Source organism: Agelaius tricolor, unplaced genomic scaffold (genome assembly GCF_023055355.1).
Source record: "Agelaius tricolor isolate 1412-34295 unplaced genomic scaffold, bAgeTri1.0.p SCAF_3, whole genome shotgun sequence".
Taxonomy (NCBI): Eukaryota; Metazoa; Chordata; class Aves; order Passeriformes; family Icteridae; genus Agelaius; species Agelaius tricolor.
This window is the reverse complement of record NW_027269263.1, coordinates 19190023-19199429: the sequence shown is the minus strand read 5'-3', so window position 1 is coordinate 19199429 and position 9407 is coordinate 19190023. Positions and strand designations below refer to the sequence as shown.

Below are 9407 nucleotides of genomic sequence, written 5' to 3'. Positions count from 1 at the left end.
TGGGATGGAAAATCCTTCATGGGACCACTGCTCTCACAAAGATTAATTTCTTTCCTAGATCCATTTCTTCTGGGTCTATGCCTTCCAGCAGAGAATAAATTTGGTAGGAAGGTTTGGGGCTGTTAAACTGGAACATTTTCCCAATGAAGGTGCAAAAGACAAGAGATCATGTATGGAGCCAGGGAACGGGAAAGAGATGAAAGAGACAGTCCCCTATCTGCCCATCTGCCCTCATCTCCCTCCATCTGGAGGTGCTCACAGGGCAGAACAGAAGGGAGAAGGGTTTGTGTGCTCAACATCCATCCGATTTTTGAGCACCCTGCCAGACAGAAGGATTTGCTGTGTGCCTGCAGCTGCGAGCAGCACCAGTCCTGCCTGCAAGACCTTTGGAACAGGAGCCCGTCTCCTGGGTGCCCCTAGGAGAGCCGACCCGAGTCGCCCCCTCCTGCGTGCCACTCTCCCACCACATCGCTGCTCTCTGAATCCCTCTTTTCTTCCTCTCCCTTTTCTCCTCACTGTCCTCAGCTTCTTTTACCGCACTCCTCATTCCTTCATCCTCCCCTCTTCTGCGCTCCCCTCATCCCTCTGCCCATCTCCTTGCGCCTCCCTCTCCCGCTTTTATTCTCCATCCCGGTATCTCCCCCCGCTCATCTTTGTTCTCCTGCCCTGCCGTCCATCCCCTGCTTCTCCTCCTTCTCCTGCCGGTGTTTCCGTGCGTGGCACCCATTGGCTCCCGGCGCCCGGTACCGGCGCTGCGCTCCCTCTGCCCGAGCCCGCGGATGGCGGGGGCTGCGCGGGGCAGAGACGCGGGGCCGTGGGGCTGAGGGGCCGCGCATCCCGCATCCCCATCCCGCATCCCCCTCCCGCACCAGGCACGGCGGGGGCGATGGGCAAGCCCGGCCAGAAGGACTCGAACCTCCGGCAGCGCCCGGCGGGGCTCGCTCCCCACGGGAGCGCTTTGCTCTGTCGCGTTTGAGAAAGGGGAAGGGGAAAAGCATGACACGGATTCTCCCGGGGAAGCGGAGGAAAATGTACATCCCGACGACATGTAAGTACCCGGCGGCTCTGGCCGCTCTTCCCGGATGTCTCCCGCGGGCATGAGTCCACGCAGAAGTTAAGTCTGCAGTTCCAGAGAAGAAAACCTGCCGACCACCCCTCGCTCTCGACCCTCCAACTCTGCCAGTCCAGCCTGGTCCTTACGAGAGAGCTCAGCCCCGAGGTGAGACGGGAGAGTTCTGAGCTGGAGCAGGGCCATGGGAAACCGGGGGGACAGGAGGGGAGGGGGTCACGAGAGGTGGTGCAGGTTATTTGGCTGTGTTGTCCCTCCCAGCTGCTATTCATGGTTTGTTACCAGGACTAGCCTCAGCTTTCAGCATCCACCTCCTCCTCTCATTCAATACAGAAATATATATATATATATATATATATATATATATACTTATCTTTTTCAACCTAAGGAAAGAAGTAGTGCCAATTTCCCATCTCCTCCTACCTCTCTGCCTCTTCCTGCTCTCCAGCTGCATGAACCAGGCATATTCTGGTAGCACCTGTTAGAGGATCCTAAGCCTCTTGCAACAGGTGCTGTGCACATCAGGAACAGATCCAACTGGATTCCAGCACACTGTCAGTCTGAGGCCAGTGTTCCTCACCAACTCCTACCTATGCATGTGCTGCCAAAGCCACCAGCAGAGTGGACCCAAACTAGATGGAGCACTGGTGCCCAGTGTTTTTTCTGCCAAACTAGCCAAAATGTGTGTCATGGCATTTGAGCTGGCCCGTGGTACTTGACAAAATTAGAATGGCAGCAACAGACCGCACCTGCTTAAAGATCAAGCTTCTCCCCTGCAGCTGCCTGAGCAGGAAAATGAATTTATAGGAAATCCATGCTTTTTGTTGCACATCTTAGCATTTTTGATAGGGCTTCCGAAGCTACCCTGAAACTGGATTTACTGTGTTGTTAAGCAACACTCTGAACAGCTGGCTTTGAGGTCTGGATCCCAGACACTTCTCCAATGCTTTACAGCTCCCCAGGAGTATCTCCATCCATATTTGGTATTTGTAAGGCTCCAAAGGAGGAACGTGCAAAGAGATTCCTGTCTATGTGATCATCTTTCAGAAGATCATCCTTTTATGAACATACTGTTCTGGCTTCTGCCACTTTTTCTGGAGATCTTTGTCCCTAGAGCAGCCATTGCCCTCCTATTTTTTCCAACAAGTGATTTGTGTCACTAGAACAGAATTGGAAAAAATCTCAGAGGAAACAGCCTTTAACTTAGAGTTTCAAATCACTTCCTATTTGGCTCATTCATTACAGCCACTCATGATGTGTGGGATTGCAGGACAGTGTGTCACAGCCCAAGGCACCTGGAAATTTAAAAAAATCTAAACAATCCCAGTCTTTCAAAGTTCAAATGCTCTAAAGCAGGAAACATTTATACAATAGGCTGTAGAAATGGCCTTAAGATATAGTTGCTCAACTGTGTTTTTATGGGGCCTCTCAGATGAGGTTCCTTCAGTGTAAAATTTAATACATCTGTGGGGTCTATTGGGTTTGCCTGTCTAGTGTTCAAGGAATCCTAAAGCTCAGGTCTCCCCATTCCAGAACTTGGAATGGCATCTACAAAACAAACAAACAAAAAAGCAAGTAACAAAAACTCAACCAAACAAAAAAACCCCAAATACTGTAATATTAGACATTTGTGAAGAAAGTTGTGCTGCTACAGAAAATCACATCTGAGAGAAAAGTCTCTGGAGTGTCTCTGGCCTCATGAATGTAGTTAAGGTTGTGAGTCCTTTCCTTTGACATCCTCAGTTTAAATTTCAATAGAAAAAGAAGCTTCAGAGCCCTAAGAGATTTCTTGAGATGTGAAAAGGTGAGCCTTAATGTCCCCATTCACTTCCACCAAGTCATCTTCCCTTCCAAGGACCTAATTCAGGGGGATAACCCTGTCAGTCCACACCTCCAGAAATTTTTCCAGAGCTGGAGAAATCCTGAAAGAAACACAAATCTCCCCTGCATTAGGTTTCCAGGGTGTCTCTGGTCCACAGTACGTGCTGGGCTCTTTATTTCACATATGGAGCCCTGACAAAAGGCACGTCCGTCCCTTAACTGTCCCTTCTCTCCCTGCAGCTCCTCTCCAGTGTCAGCAGCGAGCTGGTGCTGGATGGAGAGCTTGTTTGCTCAAGGCTGTCTCTGAGTGAGCTGAGTGCTGTTTCCATGCCAAACCCTCGTGTGACACACAACTGGGCTCCTCAGCTTAGGGAGGCTGGGACACTGCTTTGGGGTTGCAAACAGGTGGGGTAGGCAAAGCCTCTGCCATTAGCAGTGTGTTGCAGCATGCGGAAGGGGAGGGAGAGAATGGCAGGGAGAACAGGAGAAAAAGAGACGAGAGGGATCTGGACTGATCCCTCTTGGTGTACCCAAAATTATCTTTCCTTTACTCTCAAACTGGCATAACACAAACCAGCTGCCCTTCAGCTCAGGTGCTGAGCTAAGCCTCTCTGCTTGGATTAAAAGTGCTTTTCCTTCTCCTGTGGGGCTAACAATAACCTGGCCAGTCCAAAAAGAGCTTCAGCAAGCAGGAGAATAAATACTCAGAGAATAGGAAAGTCAGAGTTGGAAAGGCACTTTGTCAATGGATGCTTTTCCCTCTTTTGCTTGTAAAGCACCTGCCACTCATAAATGAGAACCAGGCCCCTGGTGACCATGTCCTCAGTATTGGAACCATTAGCAGAAAATGAAAACTTTCCCTGTCCTTATGCCAGTCTGTTGTTCTTTCCCCAGAGGATCTTTTGCTAGAGGAGGGGCCCACATTGAGCCCTGTTTGTCCCTCCATGTGCACTGTGCCTTGCAGGCCTAGATGGGTTTGATATTGTCCTAGATTTTCTAGCATCTGCTAGCATCCACAACTCCCCTTGATTTCCCATGCCTATACCTAACACAGTTAACATGATGATTTTACCTGTGGCTTGTTCAGCTGTCATATCCCCAGTATCAATGGTTTTTTTCTCTTCCCTTCAGCTCCAGATTGCTAACTGATCCTGCAAGGACACTGCCCCCTGCCCTCTTCCCTGCCTCTGCTATGGACACTTCTGCTTTTAGCCTCCCCACGCCGGCAGTGTTGGAGGAGGGGAATGCCTCCAATAGCTGGGCAGGCTTCACTACCCCCAACAGCTCCTCCACTGTCAGCCCTGGTGTAGTTGTCAGCGGTGTCCTCATCCCCGTGGTCTACCTCATTGTCTGTGTGGTGGGGCTGGCTGGGAATTCCCTGGTCATTTATGTAGTCCTACGGCACTCCGTGAGCGAGTCGGTGACCAACGTGTACATCTTGAACCTGGCCCTAGCTGATGAGCTCTTCATGCTGGGCCTGCCCTTCCTGGCTGCACAAAATGCCCTGTCCTACTGGCCATTTGGTTCTTTCATGTGCCGCCTGGTGATGGCCGTGGATGCCATCAACCAGTTCACCAGCATCTTCTGCCTGACGGTGATGAGCGTTGACCGCTACCTGGCTGTGGTCCACCCCGGCAAGTCCTCCAAATGGAGGACAGCACGGGTGGCCAAGGCTGTGAGTGTAACCGTGTGGGTGCTGTCTTCCATAGTGGTGCTGCCTGTGGTTGTCTTCTCAGATGTCCCTTTAGGGATGAGTACATGCCACATCCAGTGGCCAGAGCCTGCCTCAGTGTGGAGAGCTGGCTTTATCGTCTACACTGCCACCCTGGGCTTCTTTGGACCACTGCTGGTGATTTGTCTCTGCTATCTCCTGATTGTAGTGAAGGTTCGCTCCTCTGGCAGGCGGGTGAGGGCTCTGTCCTCCAAGCACAAGCTTTCAGAGCGCAGAGTGACCCGCATGGTGGTGACTGTGGTGGCTGTCTTCGTCCTTTGCTGGCTTCCCTTCTACGTCCTCAACATAATCAATGTTGTGTGCCCACTGCCAGAGGAGCCATCCCTCTTTGGAGTCTACTTCCTTGTGGTGGTGCTGCCATATGCCAACAGCTGCGCCAATCCCATCATCTATGGCTTCCTCTCCTACCGCTTCAAGCAGGGCTTCCGCAGGGCCATCTTCAGGCCATCCCGCCGAGTCCAGAGCCAGGAGGTGCCAGCATGCCCCCCAGAGAAGATTGATGATGAAAGGGAAGAGGGTGAGATCAGCAAGATCACCAGGAACGGAAACGACAGGCAGGAGCGCCCTCTAAGCAGTGGAGAAGGAAAAAGCAATGAGCAAAAACCACTCCCCGAGGAGCCTGCGGGATGCGAAAAGAGCAGCAAGTTGCATGTCAGTTATTTATGATGAAAGGGGTGGTGCAGGGGAAAGAGACATCGGGACATGGGATCCCCTTCACCTGCTCTGCTTTCAAAGGCAATGGGAGATGATGCAAAGGAATAATAAAGTCCAAGAGTAGGCTTAAAGATGAATAGGGCTCCATGATCTTGTGGAAAAAGCAAGGCATTGTTCTTGGCTTTGGAAGAGACACCTGAGGTTTGTGTGGTACCAGTGTTACCAGAAATTGGTAAAAAATAAAACCTCCCTAACACTAATGTAGCGTTAAGAAGCAGGCATTCTTTATTTGGCTGGATGCGTGAGGGGATATCTCCTTCAAAATATCATGCATGCTGAGTACAAAAAAAAAAGCTCCCATTTATGTACTATATTTTACATATATGCTCATTGATTTTCCCAGTATAAACATACATATGATATTAATTTCTCCAAAACCATTAATGTATTTCAACTCTCCTTTACACATATGTTCTTCTGTCCTGGGAGTCTCCTGGTGGTTCCCTGTGGTTGGTGACCCCAAAGTCATACCTGACTGCCCGGTGAACTGGTAAAAGTTGGCACAACTGGGCTGGTTGCTTTCAAGTTCTTCTTCTTACAGAATAAGCATTGCGCAGTTCCATAGGCCTTTTGAAGAATAAGCATCATATTTGCCACCAGGAGCAAACAATTTTTTATCTGTCAACACCAGGTAAAGAGCAGACTGCATTTAGGGAGAGCTGAAGAGGTGATGGGCACTGAGAGTACAGAGAAACAAGGTCAGCCCTAGAGCGATGATCTGCCCTTAGATGATCCTGCTTTGGAGGGCATAGGCTGCCATCTCATGGTGGCACCTTGAGGAAGTCCCCAGATAGCATATACCACATGTAGGCAACCCAGTGCCTTGACTTATAAACATAAGTGGTCTACCTTAAAAGATGAACAGGAAAGAGGAATGTCTGCAGCAAAGACATACCAGCCAGTTGCATGCATGGCTGGCCCTCTCTAGTTCTTCGAAAAGTATTGGGAACAGATTTCCTGCCTGTGGTGATCTGGCTGGAGACCACTGACTGCTCAAAACATCCTCTTTCTTTTCAGAGCTTGGACTCTGGGCAGGATGATGAGACTTACCTGGGAGAAAAAGTTTGAACATTTCTTTCCTACACCTCGCATTCCTCAGAGTTCTCCTGGTGCCTCTGAACCCTGATGGAAGGTGTAACAAGAATAGAGAAGAAGACAATGAGACATGAGTTGGAGACAGCATTTTTTTTTCTTCTCCTTAAGCTTTACTATAAATAAAGAAAAAGCCTTTGGACTTAGAAGGCCAGGTGGGCAAAACCATTCTACGTGTTTAGGGAAGGGAGTGCTATAGATTTGGCTCTCCTGAGAATACACAATATCTTTGAGCTGATTCAATCTCTGTATGGAGTCATGTTTGGCTGATACAGGAGGTGAAGGCAGCTCTCAGTACAGGATGGGGGCAGGAAGCAGACAGAGGCCAGGGGATCTCCAGTGTGTGAGAGCTGTGGTTGTAAAGAGTCAGGGCAATACTAGGAACCAATTTATCCTGTAGATAAGCAGTAGAGTATTTGGCCCAGAATGGTGAACAAATTATGTGTCTGCATGTGCACAAAGGTAGTTGTAGGCAAAACTTTATTCCCTGGACTGTACATGTAGGGGGATGGCTGAAGAGGATCAGAGACCAAGGAGTCAGGGCTGGTGGGAGGCTGGTGCCAGTCCTGGGCACTGATGCTCATCTGCTGGGTGTGTGCACATGTGTGCAGGGGTACCTAAGGGGGTATGCATGTGTGTAAGTGTACACAAACACAGGTGAGGGAGTATGTTTATGTAATTGCAGAATGTTTAAGTACAGATGTGAGTGCTTGGATAAAAGTTGGAGAGCAAATGTGCTGCTGTGCAGTTGGATGAGTGCTTGTTCCTGCACACTGCTTGGTGGAGGGAAGTTGTGGATGGGCTCATCTGAGTGTGCAGGCTAGAGGAGCAACACTGTACTGCTGGGTGGGTGGGATGAAGGTCTCCCTCTCCACTTTGGCTTCATTCCTGCAACTCTGCTAAAATGTCTGTTAAATATAAAATGTCTGTAAAAATTACTTTTAACTTCTCTATGAATGCTGTTGCTAAGTTACAGCCACTGAAATGACCCTCATACCACAGCCCTTTGGCAGTTTTCTCTAAAACAATTTTGAGAAAGGGGAAGGAGGGACCCACCAGGAGGACACATGCTTCCCTGAGGTCAGCAGATGTTGCAGGAGGTGACTTGTGGAGGGTCAATTATGGGAGCTGGCTGGGTAATGGAAAGATGTCTCACAGGTCACTTGAGAAAAGGTAAGAGAAGGGAAGGGGTGGCATGGGGTTGGGTGTGCTGGGACAGAAGCCAAAAGCCCTGGACTGGGAAGCAGAACAAGCTGCAGCAGCTGAGGATCGTGGGAACAGAACCACTTTATGAGGAAGCAAGAGTCAAGGTCACACAAAGGCAATGTGAGAAGACCTGAAGGCCTGGCAGGCCTCAGAACTGTGTTCTGCAGTGCAGAACACCCAGCTTTTGAAAAGGACTGTCACAGGATGTCAGGTGAACAGACATCTCCTAGCCAGGTGAGAGAGCAGAGGAAGGGTAGGCAGGGACTGCAGACACAACCAACCAAAACACATTCAGCTGTGCTCTCAGCCACTGGTACTGCCACCACCTCCACAACAATGATTGTCCCCTGAAATCCTACATCCTCATGTTTCCTCTTTAAGCCTGGGATGCTGGTGCCAAGCTTTCCATGCCTGCAGGTTCAGCCTCGGGAGCTGAGCTGCCTGCCAGACCGCACAGAACTGCTCAGCTGCCCTTACAGCGCTCCCCTGAGCACGGGCAGTCAGACACCCAGGAGTGCAGGCTCAGCTCATGGGGAAAAGAAAGAGCTTGGTAGCCAGTTTCTATCTTCTGCTATGTCTTTACATCTTTTTCTCCTTCAATCCATGCATCAGCTTCCCACACCATGGGCCTCAGTCAGAAAAGCAGCCAAACTATTCATGGGCATGGGATAAAGTTTGTTGGACTAAAAAAAGCCTCTGTTTTAGCTTCTTGGGGAGCTCCTGCAATATCCACTGGATGAAACACGACCAAGAAATCCTGACAGAATAAGGATGGACTGCCAAAGCTTCTGCCTCTATAAGGGGCAGCAAGTGGTAGAAAGATTAAAAGGGCTGACTACCAAATGGTCAGATAGATGGACAACACAGCACTTCAAACTCTGGTCTGTGTTGCTCCTCTTGCAGAGAAGAGCAAAGCCTGGTGAATGCTGGACTCCCCTAGCAGAGCAATCCCTGTAGGACAGAGCAGAGATTGTATTGTCTGAGGAGCTTGTAACACTGCTGGTGGTTGATGACCAGGCACTGAAGAAGGCATGTGACTGTGATCAAGGACCTTGCGGGAGGCAGTTCAGGAGGATGGGGGGCAGATATAGGATGGGTTTCCTTATCCATGGAGTGGCAGCCCAGCTGCTGTGGGGAGATGGGGGGAGGGAGTTCCCCAGCTGCCAACACACTTAACAGAGACAGTCTCCTTCCCCACCAAACTGAGCTGAGACTTCATTTCACATGCTTTTGCAGCTCCATCTGCTGCAAATCACCATGCAAGAAACTCTGTCGACTGCTTAGCTTCTTAAAATACCAACATTCCTTAAGAGCCCAAGCACTGCGATGCCAGCACCAAGCAACCGTGCCAAAGAGACATCATTTTGACACATGGAATCTGAGCTCCCACCAAGGCAGCTCTGCAGGGCAGCCTGCTGGGGCAAATAAAATGTGTTCCAGAGAGATCTGAAAAAAAAAAAAAATCCCAACAACTGGAGATCTTTAGATTAAATAGGGGTTTAAAAGGAAAGAGACACAAGCATCACGTTTTTCTGTCTTGTGTTTTCTTCGCCCCCCTAGGCTGTATCCTGTTTTGCAGTGACAAATTAGGGAAATAAAAAATGAAGATGAACAGAAAATAAGACTGGGGGAGGGGAAGGAAAAGGTATTTCTTGTCCAAAATTCAAGAGGAGAAAATGAATGCACGAAATTTTTCAAACTATGACCACTGATTTAAAGGCTGGTTTTCACAGGAACAGGCATTTGGAACGATGATCAGGAGGTCACTGCCTC

At 49.5% G+C, this 9407-nt stretch overlaps 3 protein-coding genes across 4 annotated transcripts in view; 2 read left to right on the top strand and 1 right to left on the bottom strand.

Annotated features, from left to right (window-relative positions):
* Positions 1-1604, bottom strand: part of CYTH4 (cytohesin 4) — a 38628-nt gene extending 37024 nt beyond the window's left edge. Inside the window, exon 1 of the mRNA XM_071422803.1 lies at positions 1493-1604. Within this exon, the coding sequence (XP_071278904.1) occupies positions 1493-1523 (31 nt within the window). The 5' untranslated portion in view covers positions 1524-1604. The remainder of the gene's footprint in view (positions 1-1492) is intronic.
* On the top strand, positions 915-5536 carry SSTR3 (somatostatin receptor 3). Of its 2 annotated transcripts, none has more exons than XM_071422806.1 (2): positions 915-1048; positions 4022-5536. In XM_071422806.1, the coding sequence occupies exon 2, from the start codon at positions 4083-4085 to the stop codon at positions 5286-5288; it is 1206 nt and encodes a 401-aa protein (XP_071278907.1). In that variant the 5' UTR covers positions 915-1048; positions 4022-4082; the 3' UTR covers positions 5289-5536. The 2 variants fall into 2 exon arrangements, with proteins under 2 accessions (XP_071278907.1, XP_071278906.1); XM_071422805.1 differs by having other exon boundaries at positions 1048-1219.
* C1QTNF6 (C1q and TNF related 6) overlaps positions 928-9407 on the top strand; it is a 22299-nt gene continuing 13819 nt past the window's right edge. The window contains exon 1 of the mRNA XM_071422809.1: positions 928-1048. The gene's annotated coding sequence lies outside the window, so the exon portion shown is untranslated. The remainder of the gene's footprint in view (positions 1049-9407) is intronic.